The sequence below is a fragment of the Sabethes cyaneus genome, chromosome 3 (genome assembly GCF_943734655.1).
Source record: "Sabethes cyaneus chromosome 3, idSabCyanKW18_F2, whole genome shotgun sequence".
Lineage (NCBI taxonomy): Eukaryota > Metazoa > Arthropoda > Insecta > Diptera > Culicidae > Sabethes > Sabethes cyaneus.
This window is the reverse complement of record NC_071355.1, coordinates 148,547,331-148,574,249: the sequence shown is the minus strand read 5'-3', so window position 1 is coordinate 148,574,249 and position 26,919 is coordinate 148,547,331. Positions and strand designations below refer to the sequence as shown.

Genomic DNA, 26,919 nt, shown 5'->3' with positions numbered 1-26,919 from the left:
GCTAGCACCAAATCGTACATCAATGTATGAAAATTATAAATATCTCTTAACAAATTCGGAATCGTAACTAATGCTTAATAAAGTGTACCTAAGTTGATTTTCAGTCGTATATAACAATAATAACGGACACACATATGATTTTTAGCACAGAATTGTATAGCAGTATGGAGTGAGCCCCGCTTAATCGGATTATATCGTATATACATACTTATAAACATGAAATACGTATAATTATTCCTCATCGTCTCCAAAATAGCATGGACATGTTAATTTTGCGCATCAAATACCACTTTTTAGCATGCATATCTGTACGTAATGCTGATTTTTTACTTTTATTTACATTACAAAAATGCTAACTGGGTACAAGGGGTGACTGACAAGAAGAATCGAGCCAGAATTCACATATTGGCTGTAATTGTGACACGCCAGAGCAGAGAGATCGCGTTCTTGTGGAGGCGGAGAGGAGAATTGCTACGAGAGGCACGATACGAGAAGCTTACGGGAACGATCATCGGAATCAGGGATCGGACCGTTCCAACTCCTGTTATATGGAACGACAAGAAGCGTATGAACTTTGGCACAATCTCACCCCTTCTAGGGGGTGACATTGTGCCAAAAACATAAAGTTAAGCTAAAAACCTAAACAGTGAACATTAGCATGTTTATAAACAATACACATAAATATCAGTATAAAGTCGTTCATATGGGGCCGTCCATGAACTAAGTGGACTATTAGGGGCAGGGGGTCGGCCATAAACAACGCATCATGCAGAAAGTATGAACGAAAATAACCCGGACAGATTTGAAATAACTAAAAATGAGTTCGCAGTCAATGGACAGCCTTTATATAGCCATTAGCGTTTCTAGGGTTAACCAGGGGGAGATATATGAAGGGCGTGTATCCTAAGGGACATACCTATTTGATCATTTAACAAAAGTAACCATTACTTCGTTCGAGAACCCACGGCCGCAGAACATGTAACCCATCCCACCCCCCTCCCCCCTCCTTAAAACTGGCAGTTTATACACGGTATAATATATTCGTCTTATATTAGAGTGTTTATTCAAAGCATTTGGAATTTCCAGAGAAAAAGTAAAAACTAATTTAAATTATTTACCGACCAATGATTCTGTTTGCTCCATAATAGATGATGCAATCTAATCTGTCAAAATATTGTGCTCAATAGTAAAGAATGTGAGTGTACTGGTGTATACTGACGTATTTTTGTTGCGTATGTTAAATCCACAAATTGGGTCGAACATTATGCTCCAAAAGTACAAAATTTCGAAATATATTATTTTCGTAATCAAAACTTATCCAACGTATAAAAACCTTTCAATACATTGTAAATGATTAGTTTATATACCTTCAAAATAGCAAGATGATGCGTCTTCTTGTTTGGGTTAGTTAATGGGAGACAATTTTTACAAGCGTTATTTCCGAGTATTTTTGATCGCGAACTTTGAATGTTATTTTCATCATCACTTTGAATTTAAGTCACCAGTTTCTACAGATACAATAAATTTTCACAAATAAACATTTTTGGTTTTTGGCAAAATCTCACCCCCGTGGCACAATCTCACCCCCGTTGCACAATCTCACCCCGGATGGCAGTATATATATTAAATGTAACAATCAGCATTACGTACAGATACATATGGTAATAAATCGTATTTGATGCGCAAAACTGGGCTATCTGTACTATTTTCGAGGCGATATACGTGATTAGGAATAATTATAAGCCTACCAACTCTATAAGTGTTTATATACGATAATATCCGATTAAACGCGACTCGCTCCGTAATGCTATACGATTCTGTGCTGAAAGTCGCATGTATGTCAGTTATTATCATTATGTACGATTGAAAATCAACTTGGGCGCACTTTATCAAGTTTTATTTACGATTGCGAATTTGTTAAAAGATATTTACGATAATTTTCGTACATTAATATACGAATTGGTGCTAGCTGGGTTATCATAAATTCTACCAGAACAAAGTATACGGTAGCTGGCAGATAGCGTAGTTGTCCTTCGGGTGGTGGAACTACGATGGCGATGGACGGAGATAATTTTGAAGTGGTCGACGCATTAGTTTACCTTGGTACGTTAGTGACCTGACATGTGACAACGGTGTGAGCCGTGAAGTAAAAAGACGGATAGCGGCTGTCAACAGGATTACGTCACTAGCGTAGGCTATAAGTCCGTACGAAACTCGTGCTCTATAAGACCCTAATTCTTCCGGTAGTATTACGGTTACGAAGCATGGACAGTGAAAGAGGGCGAAGAGGGTTGGCCACGTAGCAAGGATGTCAGATGAGAAACCAGCCAAAACATTCAGCAGAGAACCTGACAGAGGCCGACGACTTCGAAGCAGATCTTGTACTCGTTGGATGAGCGCTGTTTACGAGGACGCTAGAGCAGTGACTGTTAGGGGCGATTGGAGAGCGGCAGCTTAAGACCGACAAACGAATTCGGCACAGATTCGATAAGCGGATTGTCGCCGAAAAAGTAGAGTAAATAAGTGAATCAAATGGTAAAGCGTCCGTGCAGGAAAACCTTGCTCTCTGTAATTTAAAAACTAACGCTTCGTATACTTTTCTGATGTCTGTGTTAGGGCAGTCTTCCAATTACATTGGGGAATGTTGACGTGGTTGAGTCACCTTTTGGCATTCGCCCATAACTTCCGTTTCGAAAGGAAGTTTGGAAATGCAAATACATCGTTGCAAAGGTCTATAAATAAGGCATATTCCCAGAAAACCTCGAACTGATTGTAAAAATAGTAAAGCTATAGGCATTTACGTAAAGACAAAAAGAATTGTTGGGGTCGGCCCATATTGTATAGGTTGGGCCACCGCTGAAATCAAAGAAATATGTTTTGAAACTCTACATATATAAAAAAATGAAACCCATAAAATGCGGCCTATTTAAGTACAAATATAATTTTGAATTTGCTTTTTGCGAAATTTTGACAATATTTATCAGATTAATATTATCACGATCGCTTTTTCTGTCTAGGGAATATTGTACTCCTGCGCTCAAAATTATGGTGGTCCAACCCTTACTACATAAAGTGGCCCAATTGTTACAATAAGCACTTTTGCAGCCTATATAGTTCCGAATTAAACAGCACATATATTCACGCATTTTTCCAGCAAACGGTTAAAACTCACGCTGCTGCCCCAACTGGAAACCCTAGACCCGGGACCACCTTGCAATCTCCCCTCGAGCTGTAACAGATCAATCGGAGAGCGCAGTACTTTGCAGCCCTGATGACCGGACGTTCCTATTCATACCTTTTGCATGTGGCACTGCACCGCTGCGCCAGCCAGGAGAGCGCGGCGAGAGCCGCAAACAGTTGTGGTGGTTTTTACGATTGTCAATTATTTTTAATTAGCATACTTGCGGAGATTAACATTTATAGCCAGTTTCTATAAGGTACGTACGTAGCGTGCCAGTCTGACCTTATAATTCACGCGGCCATACTAGCCGGCTGATCGGCTGGTGGCCCTGAGGGACCTTGAAAAGTTCACTTCGAGAAAAACAAACACTTCAACGGACTGAACACTGAAGGGTAGGGTGCGGAAAATTCTCGTTCGCCTGATTATTCTCCAGGCCGAAACAAGCTCGTTGTACGCTAATGTATAAAAGATTTCTTATATCAGTAATCAAATAATTTGTTACTCGGTTATGCAGCCGGCAAGATATGGATCGAGCTTGCACAATTTAACGATAATTTCATTATCGTCAACAGAACTGAACCTGTTCGCGTTACTTTGCACCGCATCGAGTCGAATCAGTGATATGGGACAGAATGCGTAGCAAATCGCGTTGACACATTCCTTTCTACGGTGTAACGACAGAAACTAGAAGGAAGGAGAGTGCGTAGTAAAGCAAGCTGGATGTTGGCCGAGAGCGGTGATTGTTGTTATCCTCTTAATGTGCGCTAATGTTACACCTGAGCCTCGACGGACGCGACATGGCGTCGTACAACATTGTTGCCGTCTCGGGTTGCGGGTGGAGTGTTCTTCTGCGTACCTTCAACAGTGCCGTAGGGCACTACTATTTTCTAAAGTGGCAGATGCATAATCTGACCACTTTTTCAAGCACTATCGACATAAAATACGAACAGGGGAGCTTTTGAATTTTCAACATTTGCTACAATATCATATTTAGAGGACTTTCTCTGTTGATTCCAGCCCTGGGACGTTAAACGTTGCATGAAGTTGTTCGTTACGGACATGAGTGGTTTTTATGATTGAACGACGTAAACAACGTAAAGACATGAACCGGTCGTGATAGTGACATTTAGTAAATGTGACGTACCAGTGACGAAGCACATCTTGTTACAGATTTCAGGTGAAGTAGATTACATCCCAAAAGATAGACCCGTGACGATGACAAGCTAATGGATTCCGCTGAATGAGCAATAAAGAAATAAACTAAACATTTTGTCCATGCTGCCATAGGTCGGTCGGTACAAAACGATCAAATTAAACACTTACCTTGCTCAATTTTTCGCCCTCGTGGTGCGGCAGCATCTGTCGAAGACTCTGGAAGCCGGCGTTTATGCTTTGCATGCGTCTTCTCTCGTTGCTATTTGCGATTTCCCGGCGCATCCTTTTCTCGTCTTTGTCCATGGTGATGTTGCCGCGAGCGGCCGGATTGTTGCTTCCACCGCCACCGCCGCCGCCTCCGCCACCACCCTCCTCGGAGCTGACACGACAGAATCTGTTCGGGAAAAGCAAACATGAAGGAATCTAGGTTAGAATCTCTGTGAATCGCGCACTTCATCCCGTAGGCTATATTTAAATCACGAAAATACTGAACGGATTCTTTTCTGGGGATGACCTATGCTTCCCCGCCCTTCTTGTTTGAACACACTCTTTCTCTGTAAGCTTCTAAACACATGAAACCTCATTCGGTAGGTACCACTGATTGAAAGGCTGAAAATAACGCTGTACGGTGATAAACTGTGTCACGCAGTGTTTGTGTTTTTCTTGCCGGCAAACGGCAAGCTGAAGTCGAAAAACAATGTTTCATTATTTTGTTAGCTATTTCCATTTCTTGAACGGTAGACGAAAATCCGAAAATAGCTTGTCAAACTGTGCCGAGCGAGAGCAAAGTTCACCCAAATAATAGAAACCATTCGATTGATAAATAGGTAAATATTGGTCACCACGGAAGGGATGACACTCAACCGGCCCACCACTAAAGGCACTGATCGGCACACACGTGACTAACTTTCCCACGTTCCCATCATTGATGACTCAGCCATTTCGCTCAAGTAAATGAACCTGTAGAGAAGGAATTCCCGCCCAAAATCCGACAGCACCACACCACACCATTGGAATTCCACTATGATTCAACAACAACAGATCTATCATGCGGTCAGCTGACAGACAGGTAGGGCGGGTTGCTTTCCCAAGCCGTACGCATAAACATGATTAAATAATACAAAGCCCACGAGCTGCTAGCGGCATTTAAATAACCCCCAGGAGAGGAAAGGCGCGCGTTTCCGAAGAGACAGAAAGCTTACCAGGCGCTCGGCTTTATACGTACGTACTCTACGCCCCTTACGGGCGGGAGGTGTTCTGGTCCAGAATCTAGCGAACGCCTTAGAGCCGAATGTCGGAAAGCTAATTGAAATTGTGCGTAAATAACTGGATATTTTCGTTCTCTGTTGTCCTCGGTTACTGCTGAGTCAGTCAGGCTCCAAGCTGTGTTGGTTTTATTTTTAGAGTATTTTGCTTTCATCTAGCTTCCAAAGCAAAACACTGACGACATATATTTTAGGTTACTCCTCGACTAATGAGCTTTTAAAACCGTGTGGAGTAACATATTCAGGTCGCTTCAGACAAGTGTGACAGTTTTACAGCAGTGTGGTAAGAGGATGGGTAGCTGAAATAACAGGTATGACCGATGGTGGTGGCACGTCACAACATATGGGACAACCAAACTGCCACCACCCGTTCTGGGTTGGGAAAAAGCTAGATTGCTGTGCTTAGCTACCTAATAACAGCGCTAACAGGTTTCCCACGGGGATAGCGAGCGAAAAATGTGTCACGAATGAACACGGAAACACGTAGGATATTTGGTTCATACGGCACGAGAAGACAGCTGACCTAGCCACGTTGATGAAGTTGGAAGTTTAATCCCGGGTGAGTGTTACTTTGTATCCTAGTTATTGCTACGTTAATTCGGAAAACCTTTCCGCACAGTTCCAGTTCCGATTTTTTACTTTGTTTGCTTCCAGATTGGTTCTACAGTAACACTGCGTAGCTGTGGTTAAATTGAAAATAACTATTGACGAATTATAATTTGTCTGAAGACTGAAGTAAGCCCTAAAAACAATTTTAAATTTACATTGCTGTTGTCCTAAGCAAAAAAAGGTAAAATACTCCCAAAACCGACTAAAACGTTTTTTGCTTATTTTATTTCAATTTTCATCATCTGTTTTCTGTCTATATATGTAAGAGCCTTGTCTGTAAACGAAACCAGGCCCCTGATAGGGCGCCATATTTTCGTAGCAAGAATTACCCACAAGAAGCAAGGGCTCAAACCAATTATACCAGATTGCATTCAAGATGAGCAAAAGTAACATAATGTACCTCCGATTCGCTTTCGCGAGACGACACACGCGGGTTACAGCTAGTATTATATATAAGCACTGCGGTTAGTTATTAGTGACTAAGGCTGTTACGGTTGTTTTTGTATTTATGCATTTATTAGATTCATTTTATTACACTTCACTCAAAATTCAAGCACTTAGTCAGAGTTTAGGAACTGTGCAAATCGTCTTACGGCATGTAATACATACATGTCACGTCAAGTGATGTAGAAATTTCAAACTTGTAATCGATCATCTCGGATTTGAACCAAATATTGTCAGATTGCTCGTTTTAAGCCAGCAAGAAAAATCCTTGAGCCTTGAAAATATTTTCTTTCTAAACCTAATATTTGCAGAGATATAAGCAAAAGAAAATAAGAGGATTTGACAAAAATGTCTTTTTTTTTAAAAAAAAAGGAGGTGCTCCCAATAAACGGTGGAACGTGCAATCGGCATCAAACTTAGGGTTTTTTCTCGCTGACCTGAAACGAGCAATCTCATAAAATTTGGTTCAAAACTGCGAAGGTCGATTACAGGGCATTTGGATACTTCGCGAGGAATAACCCGCAAGCGAATGAAAAAGCAATACCTATTTTACTAATATTGTAGACGGCCAGTCAGCTCAACGTGTAAACACACGTAAGCTTTTTCAAATTCAGGTGTAAACCATCTGAATTGATTTTGACGTAGGAGTACGTTTGTCAGTAACGTATTAGACTAGGCATTAGACCACCTAATATAAGGCCACGGCAGTAGTTTAGTCAGTAAAACATTTGGGTACCAACCAAAAGAGCAGGGATGTAAAGGTAGTAATTCTCTATAACATTGTAAAAGAAAGTATAGTGTTATTATTTGTATTTCTGGCGCTATAAGCCTACTAGCCCGTTGGTAGCAAAATTAAAACTCTTTTCACTACAAACGGGGTAGCAGCCCCATAATGCCGTAAATACAAAAGATAAAACCATACTTTCTTCAACAATGTTGTAGATAACAATTACTTCTACAATTATCCTTTACATGACTTTTTCGAATTATGTTTCGCTGAGACGGTGTAGTCAAATGAGCATCTACCGAGCAAATAGAAGCTTGCCTAAAAGTAACGAGAGTGTTGCGAAAAAATACAACAACTGAAAAAGCGAAAAATTGTGATAAACTTAAGAAAAATTCAAATTCAAAAGTTTTTACAACGAATGGAAGGGACGCACAGTGGGCAGAAGCGACCGAAAACACGGTACTTTTTGTTGCCGCTGTTTTTAAGGGGTAAAAAGTGACTTTTCTTATGTAAAAAATCACGAGAAATCGATTGGTGATGGTCTCAACGCGCGGAAATGACGGGAAGTAGCCCATTTTGCCGCATTCACCCATATTTTATAAAAGTTTTGTAAGAATCATACACAAACTTTCTCTAATTGGAGATTCTATGGTTAGAAAAAAAGACGAGTGTTAGGAAAAAGGTACATGAACAATTTTATTTTAATGCAAGATAGTCTGAATGGTCTGTCTTTTGCCCTATTTTACTCAAGGTTTTTGTACTACAGGCAAAATGCCAATTCGATACTTTTACCAGAGATTTTCAAGAAGGCATCCAAAAAGTCAGATTATCGAACGATGATCAAACTTTTCACAAAAATGTCGTGCAAGGGAATGTTTTGACGCGGTTTATCCTACAACTTTTACTAAAATATGGGAATGTATTAATAGGAAAAGAAGCAAATATAAAAGTACTCCGAGTTCGTTCAAATTTGGTGTTTCTTCTTAGTTGAAAAATTTTAGACTCATATTTTTTATTGGACGCTTAGGGTGCCGCTTTCTGAGTCAGGGTAGCCGCAAAAATCATGCTTTCCGAATTTATTTCATTCAAAACTTCATAACTTTTGAACCACTGAACCGCTTTTAATGATTTTGGTTCTAAACAAAAGATATTTCAATCAACTTTTCAGAAAATATATTCGACTGTAGCTAAAAGCATTCCGGACTACAAAAACTTTGAAGTTTGTAAGAAAGAAAGAATGATAAACATGATGATTTTTGAAGCCACCCTAACTCAGAAAGGGGCAACCTAAGCATTCAATAAACAAGTATGGGTCTAAAATTTTTCGACTAGGAACAATCACAGCAAATTTGAACGAAATCGGAGCACTTTCACATTTGCCCCTTTTCCTATTAATACATTCTCAGATTTTAGTAAAAGTTGTAGGGTGAAACAAGGTAAAACATCCCCTTAGACGACATTTTTGTGAAAAGTTTGATCATCGTTCGATCTTTTGACTTTTTCAACCTTCCCAACAAGCATACCTTCTTGAAAATCTCTGGTAAAAGTATCAAATTGGCATTTTGCCTGTGGTGCAAAAACCTTGAGTAAAATAGGGCAAAGCAGAACACGGTCGATTTTACCTCCTATGGAACGGTAGAAGCCAGCAATGAAACAAACGTGTTGATAGTATCCCTGGGAAGACAAAGCGTGAAGAGGAAATAGCGAGAAATTAGGTAAAGCAGGGTCATTGAAGCAGCGCTTATTAAATTTGTATAACGATCCTCTTCTCCCAAGCTGGGTTATCCGCAAATCGAACCAAACTACAACGAGTGCCAATGTAAAATACAATTATAAATTCCCGTTCTTTCCCCTCCACGGCTTGTCACCTCCTCGCGATACTATGAAACGTTTCTTCATTACTTTCTTCTACCATTTCGCCAATTCATTGGAAGGACCACTGTTATAAAAATTAATAATGTCATCAGTCACCTTATATATTTGTTTTTCCGTAATTCATCTTTAATTCACCGTCGTTTTTTCGTCCGTTATCTTTAATTTTTTCTTTGTTTTGTTGTTTTTACACCGTTCCCTTTCGCTGTCGTCTTCTTCTCGTTTTTATTCTTTGATTATAGTCACATTAACAGCGTTGGAATTTGAAGTCCTCGGCGTGAGAGCCGTAAATGGCGTAAACCGCTGAGATTTTTTTATTGGCTTTTTACAGTTTGTTAGTCGTTTTTCATTGTTTGCATTATTATTTACATTTACATCTTAACCTCGTTTTTTGTCTCTTTTAAGTTATTTGTTGTCATTTTTTATCATCATTTGTAGGCTTTTTTGCCATATCTTGTTGCGGTTTTGCTTTTTTTATTGCCTCTTCATTGCCTTTTCTGCATCTATCTATAGTCTATTCATCGTTTTGTATTGCTTTTGGCATTTTCAGTCGCTTTTTTAATTTTTTTTGCGTTTTTCACTGTATTTTTTTGTCTTTCTTTCATCTCTTTTCGTCTATTTCACTTTTTCGTTGTACTGTCTTCTTTTTATTGCTATTCTACTGCCTGTTTGTTGTGTTTTTGTCGTATATTGCCTGTCTTTTCTTCGTTCTTTCGCCATCTTTTGATCATCTTATCGTTGCCTATTCGTCATACTATCATTACCTGCTCACCGTCTTTTTGTCAACTTTTTATTGCCTTTTCTACGGTTTCGTCGTATTTTTGTAGTTTTTTCGTAATCTTCTTGCCATCTTTTTATCGTATTATTCTCGTTTTCGACGTCTATTTTTGGCGTTTTTGTCGCTTGTTTTCGGCAGGTTCTTGTTTTTTTGCTCTGTTTTGGCGTCTTTTCGTCGTCATTTTGCCAACTTTTTTTTCGGTTTTTATCACATTTTCACCATTTTTCAACCTGTTTGTTGTCAAGACAACAACAAAAATGTTGTCTCTCTGTCGCTGTTTTGCCATCTTCTCGCCGTCGTACAATAAAAAATATCGTGGTTTCACGTTATTACCATCGTATTATTGTCATCTTTTCATTTAAATTTTCGCATTTTCGCCATCTTTCTTTCACTGTTTCGTCATCTTTTCATCACATTTCCGTAGTCTTTCAGCTGTCTTGTCGCCGTTTTTGCCGTCATTGTCTTTTTTACGCAAATCAGTTGCATTCTCAAGGCTAAAATGTTACTTGTTGCTACTTGCTACAATCTCATTCGCTTGATTTTGAAGTTCTATCACACTACAGCAATTATATTTGGAACTGTCAAAATGTGAAAAGAAATAGAAACGAAAATGTTTCGCATTTTTATCGTACTCCAACCAGGAAAATATTTTTTTATCATCATTTGCAGGTTTTTTTAATACCTTGTCGCGGTTTTGTTATCTTTTTATTGCCTCTTCATTGCCTTTTCTGCATCTATCTATAGTCTTTTCATCGTTTTGAATTGTTTTTGGCATTTTCTGTCGCTGGAATTTTTGTTGGTGTTTTTCCACTGTATTTTTGTCATCTTTCGTCTTTTCACCTACTTGTCTTCACTTTTTCATTATATATTTCCGTCGTCTTATCATTGTCTTTCCATTGCCACTGCCATTGTCATAATGCCTTGTTGTCATAATATTGCTGTTTTTTCGTCATTCTTCCGTCATCTTTTCACCATCTTATCGTTATCTTCGCGCCGTCTTTTGGTCATCTCGTTGTTGTCTTTTCATGATCTTTTGTTTCTTTGTTTTTGGCATTTTTGTTGCTTGTTTTTGGCAGCTTCTCGACATTTTTTGTTCCTTTTGGCGTCTTTTTGTTGTCATTTTGCCAAGTTTTCTTCAGTTTTTTTCATCTTTTCATCATTTTTCGTCTTGTTTGTTGTCTCCGTTGTTCTTTCGTTGTGTTTTTTTTATATCGCTGTTTTGCCGTCTTCTCGTCGTCGTACAATGAAAACATCGTATTTTCACGTTATTACCATCCTATTATTGTCGTCTTTTCGTCAACCTTTAATAATATTTTCATCTTTTTATCTTTATTCCATAATCTGTTCAGGATTATATATGTCCGACTAGCCCAACTTAAAGTCGTGGCGTTAAACTTTAAGTGAATGTTTTGTGAAATTGTAAAATGTGTGTAATTATGCTATATTAAACTTGTTACTTTTTCATATTTTTATAAAAGATGCTGGGTTTTATGCCGTTTTGAGTATGAATAAGTCTCTTGCTCAAGGTGGCTTTTCCCAGTCCCTTTATTATTATCATAAAGACATTCCGTCGGATGAAGTAATTAAATGAATAATAATAAATAATAATTTTTCAACTGTTTAGTCACCGTTTTTACCGTCGTTATCTTTTTTACGCATATCAGTCATCTTTTAATCGCTTTCTAAAGGCTTAAATGCCCAGCAGTTTTATTATCGTGTAGAAAGAGTATATATGTATGTGGAACAGTAATACATGTAGAAGAAGGCCTCCAGGATTTTGAAGTTCTACAGTTCGTGCTACAGAAATCATATTTGCAACTGTCAAAATGTGGTAGGAAATAGACATGTAAATATTTTGCATTTTTACCGTACTTCAACCAGGAAAATATTAGTATTTCTATAAATGCGAAAAACCTACGGTCAGAAAGCAAAATCCTGAAGTGCAAAATATTATGCTCTTAAAGCATATAATAGTTAAAAGTTTTATCTACCGTTAAAGTAAAAGATGCAAGTTCGTATTGACAGCATGGCAGCATTAACGTAAATCTTCCCGTTTTAATACACTTCCACAGAACGAAAAAAATAAAACTCACATTCCACGTAAACTAAAATGCATATAAATTAATGAACATGTAGCAAATAGCACATACATTTTTCCAAAACTTTATGTTTTCGGCAGGACAGTCTTACGGCAAAGCAAAACGACACTTATTTATTCTATGCCCGACGTATCGATGTATTTAACATGTTTCTCAAGGAGTTCTACTACATAAAATAACATAGTAAACATAATTTCTAAAATACAACAATAGAACGTCATACAGAACCACGTATCATATTTTGTCTGGTGGCTTCTGTAGAAGGTTTGACGTTCTATTGTTGTATCTTAGTAATGATGTTAACTATGTTATTTTATGTTGTAGAACTCCTTGAGAAAGATGTTAAATACACCGAAATGTCGGCCATAGAATAAATAAGTGTCATCAACAGTCGATAGCTCGACTTCGATTTTTACATAAAATGAAACGTAAATAGCCAAAAACGTTTCTAAAGATATATTTTTACATCAAGCCAAATGAAATAAATAAACTTACATGTATACAACATGCGCTACGATATTGTATATTTATATGATTTGCGATGTTCCATTTATGTGCATGTCAAAAGGTGTAAATTTACAGGATTTATGCGCAGTGTGTAGAGTGAACTATTCTGTTCATTTTTTACTCTCAGAAAGAACATTGGGCCGTATGAATTAAACAGTTTGCTTTGCGTTTCCCGTGTAAATCATATGGAAGAAGTAAAGTATTCATACGACCTATTATTCACTGCATGTTGCGTTCTCGTGATTTTTGTAACTAAACGAAACCTTTCGCGTAAAGTTAAATAAATGTGATCATACGACCGCTCTTTGCCAGCTACAGAGGGGACTGAAAAATGTGTCGCACGCTAATATAAAGGTTAAAGAGACAACTATTTACCAGTCCTCTGTGCTTCAAGGGTTACACAACATCGGTGAATCGTGGGTGCTTAGAAGTGGGTCTCAACCTGGTTAAAACTGCGAATCTCCGAGCTTGGTAAAAAGTAATGAATTATGGAACCTAGTAAGGTCCCCCTTAATGACCCTCCCTCAAATAATTTTCCACTCTTTCTCGTTAATGCCTTGTCCCACCCTTGGAATACTATAAAACACCTTTGCCACCTTACTTTCTAACACCATTTCCTTCGATCCTATTAACAAGTGTTAGAAAAAAATTGATAGTTTGCATCGAATGCCACCGCCTTATTAACGTAGGATTACGCGAAGCTGTTATTTAAAAAGATACGCAATAAAACCCCAAAACAAATATTTTTTCATGCTACCTACGAAGTGATTTAATATATTTACTACAAGACCATCAATATCATAGCAAAATTAAAAACTCTTCTCGAAAGGATACTCGACCAGCTCGACCTAGCGAGGCAAACTGGGCAAACAGCGAACGGTAGGTAAGGAGGTACCATTTTATGTTCGATCATCGGAGCGCTCGGATCTCTTCACGGACGGTTTTCCAATTAACTAAGTTGAATGCCAGACATTGTTCCTCGCGGCGCGCAACTGCTGCTGCTGCTGCTGGCTGGCTGGTTCCGAAGAGCAGCCAGAAAGGGAATCTTAACAAGTGCGTAAGTCTACAACACGAGCGAGCAACGACGCACAAAAGGTACCTATATCTATCTAGTGGAAGGGCATGCTCATATTAAAAGTGTAATGACGATCGGTTTACACACTGCAACGGCCAGTGATCAGCAAATTTTCTAGAGCGTAACGTCTGGAGAAGTTTTTCTACGTCGCTACGTTTCGTTTACAATCTGGTTCTTGTCGGGTGATTTGTGTAGTAGCAAAAAAAAAATTAAAAACAACCGAGGGACCTCGCGCACTCCGGCTCGTACTTATTTTGTTTTACATGATGAATATGCCCCGAAGGCCTCAGTATGCCTTAATTATGCGCTTCTTTTTGCAGTAAGGGGTCTCTCGAGTCTTTCGTGGATGCTCATTAGGCGAGGAAGGATAATTACTTCCTGCCAACAAGTGAAAGTATTTCTGTGTTCTACGTGGCACGAAGTATAGAATATGGTGCAGTTTACTGAAGGAAGCATGAAAGACCTAATATGTTTAGCTAGTGGTAATGGGGCAACACTTGACGATGTGTGCTGTCATGCTGTCGCCGGCAGATAATGATGTATTTTTAATGCTGTATCGAGCTTTTCAAATCTTGCTTCAAAATGCAGAAACTCGAAACCCACAAGAACTACATTCACATGACAACACTCATCAAGCAGCATGACACAAAAACAACCCAACATAGATTTCGTATAATACATTCCAAACATCCGAGAAACGTGATTAAATTGCCGAAACTTGGCGGCGGTCAACGAACTCGTGTCAGCTGTTTTCGAGTGTTTCAAAATAGTGAGGCATTGCATAATTTTGAATCTGTGTGAGGGGAATCAATGCAAACAAGCTAACTAGCTTAAAATCGGTCAACAGCGAGTAAATAGTTTCGACGGGACTAGGGGCCCGGTAACGTGTGGTTTAGTTAGTCACAGCGTATCGCCACTAGCCAACATTTCGGATTCTTGAAATTTTTTGTCTACGTGCGTGCGGCACGTCGTCAGGCGTTGATATCTATACATTGTGACAAATACACAAAAGCTAGTCAACATTCGACGCACACTGCCTGTAAGTGCCGCCGGTTAGCCAACTCCCCTCCCTTCGTTTTATTAGAGCATAGAGCATAACAGCGATGTAGCAGCAGCAGCAGCAGCATAGATGTGCGTGTGGCGCCGACAAGCCGAAAAATAAACTCAGAGTGGAAAAATCCAAAACAGCTGAAGCAGATCCAGGCAGACGTATAGCATATGACTATAAAAACGCTGCTGGTGTACGTGTGACTGCCTGCCACCAACTGAATCGAACAATTAATCGCGGCCCTTCGATCAGCTGTTGTTTACTTTTTTTAGGTCGATCACGTTTTTCTAGCCTTGCTCATCCGGCGGATGTTGGTCATCGGAGCAAGAGTGAAACGAGATTTGAATACCGATTTGAAATTTGATATTGAAATTGATTTTTTTTGGAATTGGTTTTGAAATTTGGAACTAGTGATACTAGGTTAGCAAACTGGTTTACTAACCACCCTCGCACGATACTAGCGTTAGAGAATCGGTCCCCCTTTCGCGCCAAACTTCATCAGTTCGGTTTCTGCCCAACTCATAAACCCATCATTCGATGGAGCAGCATGATGATTTATGGGACGCCGCTCTGAAGCCGGAAGACCATCAGCATGTTTGCGGACTCCGGATGAGTTCCGAGCAGGGTTATTTAATTCCAGTTTATTGCCCAGAAACAATAAAAACTTATGGTAACCGAGGTTGTAACTACACTGTGTAACTTTTGTGATAGTAAAGCGAATGGATTGTAAACACGTTGGGAAGCAGTTAAGGATGGTGGATGTTATTTAAGGGACGTTTTTTTTCTGCTCCTAACCTTTCAGGGTAGCACATTGTAGTAAAATCGATACTTTAACGAGCCATTTGGGAAAGCTTATTTATATTGGCACGCGGATGATTATCATTCCGGTGCGGTACCGTCTGCTGGGAGAGATTTGCAGCATTTGTTAACATTAACACGGCTTTCAACTATCACAAAGAGCTACCTTTACGCTGAAATATGTACTTTATGAAAATTTTACTGCATTTTTTATTTTACTATAAAATATTATTGAAGATTTTTTTCCTTTCAGTAAGCATATAAAAAGATTTCTATAGACAGTTTCTTCAATATGCCTGTCTTGCATGGAATGTATGGAGAACTTGAAGGGCATTAGAGATAAAGGGCGAACATGAAAGGATTGGAATACAGTAAATTTATTACAAAGGTCAAGACGAAAACACGAAGTTGGTCTACTATCAATTCTCGTATATTTATCGGTTCAAAACAAAATTTGTGGGGCAGTTTTATACATGTATTAAGTTCAATTCACATAAATTGGATCAATTATTAGAGGTTGTTTGGTAAAATACTCTACAAGCCGTCCATTAAAGTTTCAGTCCTATTCGAACCCTTTTCTCATTTTTTTTGCTTTGCATTTTTACTTTCTCCGTAGCTTTTCTGAATTCCTGCTTCCTCATGGCCCAATAAGTTTCAATGGGACGCATTTCAGGGTAGGTTTATGCCCTTGGGAAAAAATGCAGCTGATTGGGTATGAAATGGGGAAAGCAAATGAGGAGCGACCAATATAGCTCTAGCTATCCCAAGCTCATACCTAGCGCCTCCTCGTGGCCATAGCCGGTAGCGAAGCTAGAAGGTGCGATATTGGGTGGTTCCCGGCTGCCTGATCTCAAACTCGAGGTTTTGGGCAGACGGAGCCACTCGACCTTGGTAGCATAGGTAGGTAAGCATAAAATAAGTGATTTTAATTATGTTTTTCGTTTTAGCTTATGAAGCACCTCCTGCTATATAGTGAAAACTTTGGCCAATACGAGTGTTAACACTGCACATGGATATTGGATACCAGAAGAAAAAGTTAAATTAATTATTAGAAGCATTATGGAAACTGTAAGGACGCAACTCTATTCCATTCGAAGGACTGCTGGTGCGATTGTTCTATTTTTACCCATATATACCACATTTCATAAATAAACTAGAATCGGGAAGAGGGAGGGACCATCAGAGCACTTTTTTGAAGCGGTGAGCCTAGGGAGAGTGAAACAGTCAACTTTCTAGGGTTAATCTTGGCCCGATTAACAACACATCGTGGATAATGAGCGGGCTCTTCTCCCCACCTGCTGGAGTCATTCTGCATTAAGACGGTTTATTAAACGATTGACTCAGGCGACTTAACCCTTGGAAGAAGATTCTTTAAATTCTTGATACGTGTAAGTGATCTTGCTTATCAACGCTTCATACTTATTGGCCCTTCATACAAGTGTTGGGAAGCAATCGTTGAATACTACATTTTCACAAAGGGTTTTTCACTTTGCTGCTCCAAAAATAGCAAAAGACGAACCCCAGTTGTGTAAAATTCACTATTTATGGTATCGTTTGTGGCCAAAATTTCACTTCGCTTGCCACATGTGCAGATAGATAGCTTGTCAAATGAGATATTTCGACGCTAATTTCGAAATTTTCTTCTTTTTGAAACGATCATCTAATTTGAACTTATCTATTCCGATGTAAAGCGCTAGTCTCGGGATTTGATGAAAGTCGATTTTGACGTATGTTTCGTCATCCATTCTCATCAATCAATTTTATCAACATACAGTATTAATCATAATGGTTTAATCAAACTACCTTGTGGTGCATATTTCGAATCTAGATTGTCTAGATTTTTTCGCTTGATTGTATCAATAAATAGAGTAATTTATGTATTTTGCCGTAAATGTCCAAAATACAGCACGCGTAACACGTGTCCAAAATCACCCTATGTAGATTTGTTAACACTAAACATATTTTGCACGAATGCATACGAATGCACTATTAAAGTGAAAAATGTCGGAAATAAATCACAACACAACAACAACTAAACATACCGACTGCACTCTACGAATATTTTTCGCTAGCAGGCCGAAAATGCCGCGATTGTCGATGAGTAGCAGTAGAGCAGCAAGCTTTGCATTATGTTTTAAATATATTTTATAATAAAAGTAGTTAAGAGAAATAGTGTTATAATGCAGTGAAAAAGAGCCAAAAAAGCAAAGCGTCAAATGAACCCTTCACGGTATGTTGCAGCGTAGAGCAGGAGGCACTCATGCGAAGACTAGGTAAAGCATCGAAGAATAGCCTTGTCAACCTAGAGCGTTTGTTCCCATGTTAGGGGCGGTTCTTCGTGGTTTGGCGACTTCTCAACTAAGTGTGCGGTTCTACTTAAGGAATTGGAGCGGCTCACGATAGCGTCTGATCCAGAGCGGACGGTTGAATTAAGAAATGTGTTGTGTTGACTCGGAACATTCGGCATGGACAAAGTCGAAGAAGTAATGCATGTGCATGTTGAAGATAAAAATCAAAGGGGTTGTGCACAAGACACGACCGCATAGGTGACGTAGGACTACGTAAGTCTCTTTGTAGCGATAGTAGGATGTATCCATGTATGTAATAATACGATTCTTCATGTATAAAACCCTCATACACAACGTTTATCAAAGTAGTAACATTGTATACGTTCAATCCTCAACCGATTTTGGAGTTATATCCATGCATGCATCAAAGTCACACTAAACCAAACAGTAAATAAATTTTCATCATATGTTTCTACGTTGAATAGTGCTTTTCCTCTGGTAATCGGTAGACGGTACGCGCGAGTTTTCAAAAAGCTGCCTGCCCGATGTATCGCAAGCTAGCTGCTTGCCGATGTGTCGCCAACGAAAGCCGCTGACCGACTGACGACGATGTGCACCGTAAGGCAAACAATGTTTCAAATACACAACCTTTAAAATTATGCCACGGATGTGACTCGAAAGCTGCCTGTCCGATGTGTCGCAAGCTAGCTGCTTGCCGATGTGTTGCCAACGAAAGCCGCTGACCGACTGACGATGCGCAGTAAAAGGCATAGCAGCCAAAACCATATCGTCCACTGGCGGATGAGTCGATGGATTCTTCGGTTTGTTGGCGTCTCATTTGGTGAATTTGGATGTCTTCGTTGCCTTATCCGGGGAAGCAGCAACAGCTGAAGCTCAACAATTTTCAATCGGAGGGAGTAAATTAAATACAATCATAAGGAAGCTTAACCCATAGCTCATACCGTATATATTTCTGTCATCCGTGCTAGGGAAGCACTGACGTGGGAAGGCAAAAATATGAAAATAATTCAATTTTTCAATGACGCGCATTGAAAATCAATAGTTTTCCATATTTTCAATCTTTTCCAAATCGATTTACCGATCAATTGGTGTAAATATCTTGGAAATCTATTAAAAATTGACTGAATTATAAGCCGAAGCGTGAAAACGCATTTCCACTTTGATGACGTAATTTCCAACAACCAATCACGAAGCGAGAATTCTGGTAAAATATAGGTTCATTATTTTCAATTTTTCAATAGTTCAACATCCAGAATCTATACTTTTCTTCATTTGGACCAATTCTTAGAAGATTTTCCAAACGATTGGTGTTGAAGAAAATTGAAAATCTATCAGGAAACCACTAAGCTATTAGCGTTTAAAACCTGACCAGTTTTCGAGAAAGATTTTTCGGAATGACACCCTATACCAGCTACCTTCCTGAAAGACGTAGTCCTTCGTCAAAACTCGTTTCTTCAACTGCCCAACATCCATCATCAACGTGTAATGTCCACACGTATGTAGAAGCGGCGACACGAAGGAAGCGAAGATAACCTAGGAATGCCTACAAACGATAACAGCGTGCCGGCTCCCGATCTTGAAGAGATCCGGTGGGAAATGGGTCAGCTGAAGAAAAATAGAGCCGCCGGCAAGGACCGACTCCCGAGAGAACTCTACAAAAATGGCCAAGAACCGCAAGCGATGGCACTTCACTGGATTTCAAACTGGATTTGAGAGGAGTAGAATCTACCGAAAGAGAGGACGGAAAGTGTGGCTTATCCCATCTACAAAAAGAGCGATCGGCTAGATTTCTCTAATTATAGCACAGAATCGGCGGGATTCCTCGTATTGGAATCCTGTTCAAGAATTCTGCATAGAATTCGTACATAATGCCTTGCTTGTAGAACCAGGATTTTTGTATGAGAATCCAAAAGACGAATACCCAGGATACCTAAAACCCGGTAAGGCAATCCCCTTTACTGGGAAGTAGAAATCCTCAGGATTCTAGTATGTCTTATTAAGGGTAGAGCGAGTGATGTGCTACGTGTGTGTTTCTGGGTACTTTCGAGTTCCTTTTAAATCGCGCAGAGGGTTGCAGTAAGCAGATGGATTGTCCTGTGTGTTATTCAATATCGCTATTGGTGTGATTCGGCTTGAGCAGGTATCGAAACGAGAGGAACGATCTTCAGCAAGAGTAGCCAATTCTTACCCCTCGCAGATGAACTCGACATCATTTCTAGAAACTTTGGACGGCGGAGATAATCTACGCCAGACTAAAAACGGAAGCTAGGAGGATTGGGCTACAAATCAATGCGTCGAAAACCAAATATATGATAGGAAGATGTTCCATAGAAACAACGTTTGTCATCCTAGGTCCACGGACAGTGATTATTGCCGACGATGAACTGGAAGTGGTTGATCAGTTGACATATTTGGTATTTGGCAGCGTCACCGCTTCAAAACCATGCTTCTTGATCATATCATTTTACGACGGGCAAAGTAGCCCCGATTTTGAATGCGCCGCTGGATCTCTTTTCTAGTGTTGTTGTTCGCGGTCAGAAGCGATCCCAAGTATACGAACTCATCTAGCACTTTTAGTTCGTCGCTGCCAACGGTTACCCGGTCCGTGGGAGGCACGCTTTTGTTTCCGTTGAGCCTCTTCCTTTCATGTATTTGGTCTTCGACGCATTTATTTTTAACCCAATCGTCGTAGACTTCGCTTTAAGTCTAGCGTAGATTGCCTCCGCCATCGCAAAGTTCCTGGCTATGATATCAAAGCCATCTGTAAAGCATAGGAGTTGACTACCCTCTGCCTCTCGCTTCGATACCCGCTCGTCGGGTCACCGATGATCAGCGATGGTGAACAGCATGCTGGATGAACCCTTATCTTGTCACAACCTACGCCGCGTCTCGAAGGGACTCAAGAGTGTCCCCGAGAAACGAACAAAACACCCCATTCGATCCAAAGTAGCTGTGATCAGTCGCGTCAGTTTATCCGGAAAATCATGCTCGTGCATTATCTGCCATGGCTGGTCTCGATCGACTGTATCGTATGCTGCTTTGAAATCAATAAAGTTAGCGTGTGACTCATTCTAAACAAGAATTCAAATGATGTGCAAAAATGCTCGCCAAATAAATTTGTTTTTTTTTTATTTGGCATGAAACTTCATACAGCAACCCCTCCCATTTGAGGCAAGACTTTTTCACCGATTCGTGACACTTTTTGTCACCACATTTGCAGCAATCCTAACTTCCCCCGAATGACGCACATTCTGTTTCGTGAATATCAGATTTACGAATGGTAAGCTTATCTACAAATGGCTCCAACAACCAACATATGCAGTATGGTGTTGTCCTTCACGGTGGCGGCGTTTTTTTTTCATTTTTCATTCGTTTTTCTTCAGGCGATTATCGTAAATGAATATAGGCCGACACTGACAAATCATGCCTACTCCAGAAAGATTACAGAAAAGCCACCCAAAGCCCCCCTTCATACATTCGTCCACCCGCGTCCGTCTGTCTGCCGTGTCCGTGTTCCAAAGCTAAAGCCAGTTCGCGATAAGTTGATACAAGCAGCACCAGCAGCAAAACCCGCATATCTGCCGCAGTTCATGTACATGTGCATATTTTTATCCCCGGCGCAAAGAAGCCCGTGAGAGGTTACGCTCGCAGCTTGTACGATACGATTATCATTCATTCCGAGTCCTTTAATTTTATGCTATTACGGTTCGACGCGGTTCGGGTGTAGCCTAACTGAGCAAGACGGCGTCCTCGGTTGGGTACAACTTGTTACGAAATTACGCGACGCTCACGGTGGGTAAAACAATACCAAATTATGGTCCGAAAAAAAACGCAGTTTTGCGGTTCGAGTTGCATTTATTTACTACAGAAGCAGCACACATCCAGGGAACGAGCAGTATCATGGATGCGGTTTGTTACAGTGGCCTTCCCAGCCAGCGCCGCCATGCCCGGTGCCACTCTTCCGACCAAAGTGTAATTCACATGGTAGTCGGATCGGCCAAGAACCCGAACAAAACGGCAGACATGCGATTTGCGGGCCCTGCCCTGGCTGCTGTTTCGGATTCCGTTGTCGTATATGTTCGAACCGGCGTGTACGATGTGACCTAGTTTCGATGCAGCGAAATCATTTGCGTCTGGCTGTGGCTGGTGACTCGGTCTCGGAGCCGAGAGAAGTCCCCTGCGAAGGGAAGCATTGTTCGCCGTTCGGTTCATTTTCGCCGGCTCTGCTGGTACGGTGCATCGCAAACCGAACCGAGAGCACTTGCTGCTACAGCGGCGGCAAACCGCGCATCGAATTGGTGCATATATATGTACTCTTACTGGTACTGCTTTCTTATTATTTGCCGGCTTTTTGGCAGCGTGCGCCGCTGTGTAGTCCGCCGGGACACGACTGCGACCACCGCCTTTTTAACGACGTCGACGACGACGACGACGACGGTGACGATGACATAGTGGATCGATTTCAATTAAGGCCCCAGCGATCACCGGTCCGGGTGACCTCGTGCTACCTTACACTGCGGTGCACCGGCTGACGGTTACTACTGTTACTACACATATAGGTAGGAATATATGGCGCGACCAGGAGTGCAACCAGACATTTGCAACTTTCGAAATGGGTCTGCTGCCCTTTTTAGGGAAACTGCACGTGGTCGGGTGGTCGTTTGATTATTGATGACCACCGACCATACATTGTATGTTCGCCGGTTTCCCATACATACTTTGCACTTTCGCAGCCCGTTTGTTGTTACTTAAAACAGTCACGTACGGTTGGGTGTAATTTCATTTCGCTCGCTCGGGTTGGTACTCGAATTTCTTCCGAGGTTGAAACGGTTAAATTACTTACGAGCAGAACACAAATAAATATGTATGTAAGTTTGCTAGAGCTGCAGCAGTCGTTTAACACTGTTTTGCTGGAATCGATTTCAGTCGGTTTTTCACTTCAGACTACACTTCAGTTTTTCGTTCAGACTACCGTAGCTGTTCTTTGATTATGATTTTCATGTAAATTTAAAAATTTGTTGCAATATTATACACATTAATACATATTATTGTTTTACTTCGAGGATGAAAAATCTACCTCCGAAACGTCAACGGAAACCGACTTGTACAATTTTCGTAACAAGCCCTTGACCATCGTCTTTTAATCAATAATCCGACTTATACTGGCGGCGGTCCAACCCTGATAACATCGAAATCGGATTTTTCTATCTTGACTGAAGAGATAGAAGGGTACCGTCTTCAGCAAAATTTCTTGTAATAATTTGCTCTAAAACATTGCAGACACATCAATGTGCTATATTAAAACTGAAGGAAAATAAGTTTTTTGTTTCACTTTTAGGGGAATTAATCAAAACTTGAATTTCACCAGACGGAAGAACTGTTAATTTGAAGACACTCTTTCAAAGCTTCCATAAACCTAAAACCAAGTTTTCCCACTCTAATGTTTATTTGTTTTTTTTTTTTGGTTTTCGACCACTGTGCGTTGGATTGGCGTTTGATGTGTCTCTGTCTGAGACAGGGTGACCCCAAAAATCGACGTTTTGTTACACTTTTTTTAAATCATAATTTTAGAACGATTGACTCGATTTTTATGATTTTAAAACCAACTGAAAGGACAGTTGAAATCTGTTTCGAAGACGTGTCGATGTCTGCCTCAGATAACAAGTAAGATCGTATAATAAAGGTTCCTTTCACCACAAGGTGGATTAAATTAGGTTTTTTTTTGTGTAGAAATTTAACATTTTTCGAATAGTGTTATCTACGACTGGTCTACCTTATATGACATTTTCTTGTAGCTTGTTTAAAATCGGTTTAAATTTCTTCTATTTTCGGTTCATGTCCAAGTCCAAACCCAAGCTTAAACTCGAAACCCAAATCCAAGTACAGGTGCAATTCAAAATCCAAATTTAGGCCATGTCCAAGTTCAAGTCCAAGTCCAAGCCCAAGACCAAGCTTAAACCCGAAACCCAAGTAAGAATCCTCCAAGTTTAAGTCCACGTCTTAGTTCAAGTCCACTTCGAAGTCTAAGTCCAAGCCCAAGCTTAAGACCGAAACCCAAATCCAAGTCAAAATCTAAGTTCCAATTCAAATTAAAGTTTAAGTCCACGTACAAGTTCAAGTCCATCTCCAAGTCCAAGTTAGCTAAGCCCGAAACCCAAGTCCAACTTCAAAACCAAGTCAAAGTCCAAGTTTCAATCCGAATCCAAGTCCAAGTTCAAGTTTAAGTTCACGTCCAAATCTAAGTCCAGTTTCCAGTGCACGTCTCTAAGTCCAAATCCAATTCCAAGTCCAAATCCAAGTCCAAGTTGAAGTCAAAGACCAAGTCGAAGTCGAAATTCAAGTCCATGCCCAAGTCCAAATCCAAGTACAAGTTCAAGTATAAGTCCACCTCCAGCTCCAATTCCAAGTCTAAGTCTACGTCCAAGTTTAATCCCACGTCTAAGTCCAAATCCAAGTCCAAGTTCAAGTCCAAGTCTAAGCCCAAATCCAAGCTCAAACCCAAGTCCAATTTGGAATTAGTTTAAGTCTAAGTCCAAGTCTAAGTTCGAGTCCATGTTGAAGTCCAAGTTCAAGTGCATGTCCATGTCTAAATCCATATCCAAGCTCACGTCCCGGTTAAGTCGTAAGAAACCTTACCGTAGTATGTTGGCCGTGCGGTCATCTCCAAAGCACAACCATTTTGATTTTTTGACGTAGGACTACGTCTTACGGCAAGGTTTGGCTGGGTAGGATATCATTCCAAAAAATCTTTCTCGAAAAGTGGTCAGATTTTGAACGCTAATAGCTTAGCGGTTTTCCGACCGATTTTCAATATTTTTGCACAAATCGATCGGAACATCTTCTAAGGATTGGCTCAAATAAAGAACGCTATTATTTCGTAAGTATACACTACTGAAAAACTGAAAATAATGAAGCATTGTCCAACTAGAAATCCTCGCATCCTGATTGGTCGAACAAAAGACGACGTGTTTTTTTTTGCATAAAAAAGTGACAAAAACTCCTCGTCCCAATAGGTCGAAGATTCTTTACGGCGCTTAAACCTATACCAATTTGATATCTGTGCTTGGGAAGTACCTCAGAATGCAAAACCACCCCTCTTCTTCAACCGATGTTATCGTTTCAGCATTTAACCTAGTCTAATGTGATGTCCTGAAGGTAAACAATTTTCTTAAAGTATAAAACCACCCCTTTTCTTCAACCACCTTTAACATTTAAGATTGAAATTAGTCCAAATTGATGTCCTGAAGGTGAAACGTCATCGAAACCCTTTTGCCAGATTGTATCCATATGGGGTACGTTGCTACATCGTCGTAATTGCCTATTCCCGTCCTATCCAACACAAATTATTAAAAATATTAGTATTTTTATGACACACAATGCAAAACTAGTTATTCCCTAATATTTTAGTTAGTTGTCTATCATACGCGATCAATCAAAGTGAGCTGAGATCTATTTAAATGCTTTTTATCATTAAAGAAGTCTTACCAGCCAAATTTCCTATGTTTTTCGTGCGACGAAGAAGGCAATGTCGACTAATCGTTTTAATTTCCGTCATTCATAAATGAAAATTCTACAGCCAGGAAAACTTGCCTGCCCTGCAGAAATTTTGTGGAATAACATTTGTCATGCCGTCCTACACGAATACATGCCCGTTAGCTTCAAAAACATTGTTGTGATTTTTAGTTCGGACGATGAAAAATTTTGATGGACGGATTTTAAAACGGTACGACGAATTTTAGCAATAAAGTCAGTTGCATAATTTCAATAATATGCTTTAATAGCCGCTTTTCAGTGATTTCAAAGTTCACGGATCGGAAGGTAAGTGTGTTTTAGTCAAATCAGCACAAGAACTTTTGGAGTATTCATTAAATCCATCCAACAAATGATGAAAATTAGAATGGCTTTACTTATTACGACGGGAATTAGAAAAAAAACCCTACTGTGTCTTACAAGAAATTACGCATGTTTTCATCGACGAACGGTTTTCTTTTTTTTTTCCAAATAAAAACCCGGATTTAATGTCCTCAGAACTGTCGACAGCGTATCAGAGGCGGCCAAGCGGTCAACGTCAAAGATCTACGGAACCCTCAAATTGATGAAGAATTAACGCAGCAACCCGAAGTTGTACATTGTCGAGAAGGAATCATCCTATGTACAACTAGAAGATGTCTACTGGAAGATGCATTGATCGCGGTGAAGCATTAAGATCATCCTTGAAAATATCAATGCTCATATCGGCAGGGAAGACCTTTATAAACCGGTGATTAAACAGAGTAGTCTGCATGCCGACTAAGGTGTGGCAATCCGAAGTATCTTTTATCTTGCAAAGAGTTTCACGAGCTCATATGGAGGCTACGGAGGTTTTGGCGAATGGCTAAAAAATAAACTAAACTGTAGCAGATAACCCACAAGGAGGCCTTAAGCCTTCACGGAGTCCACTAACGGGACATTGGAAAGCTGAAGAACAACAAATCTACCGTCAACGACGGTGTGCCACGTTAGCTTTATAAGAATGGTAGAGAAACATTAGACTGGGCTCTGTAATAGGTTATTTCCAATATCTGGAAGAAGGGAACATTACCGGAAGAGTCATCTGAATCCGATGTCTATTGCCGTTCACATGGAAGCTCGTGGAGCAGTACGCCTGATCCGTGCTATCGCGGATCAAATCTCAATCCGACAATTTTTTCGAAATGGCGCGGATTCGCATCATATATTTGACAGTTCTGGTCACCGCCAACAACAACACGAGTAACAAGATTCAGAGAGTGAGTTCCGTAGTCACACGGTTACAGTCTGCTTTGAGCTTTGACGAGCGCATGGTTGTGGGTTCGAATTTTAGTAGAACTCCATGTCGAGTGACATTATCCTTTCTTCGTATTGGGTTCTACAATAACCCGATGACGCTTCTTAGAGATAGTGTACTGGGAATGAGTGAACAATGCTCTATCCTCCGCCAAACGTTTCGATTGAGGAACATACGGCGCCACATCAAGTTGACGATGTACAGAGACATAAGTGCACATGCCGTCTTCAAACGAAAGGTGTTGCT

At 40.2% G+C, this 26,919-nt stretch overlaps 1 protein-coding gene across 2 annotated transcripts in view; it reads right to left on the bottom strand.

The window, feature by feature from the left end:
* The window catches only part of LOC128741432 (uncharacterized), a 313,214-nt gene that overhangs the window by 206,959 nt on the left and 79,336 nt on the right, over positions 1 to 26,919 (bottom strand). For both annotated transcript variants that reach the window (XM_053837246.1, XM_053837245.1), the window contains exon 2: positions 4,505 to 4,730. In XM_053837246.1, coding sequence (XP_053693221.1) covers positions 4,505 to 4,730 — 226 coding nt within the window. The remainder of the gene's footprint in view (positions 1 to 4,504; positions 4,731 to 26,919) is intronic.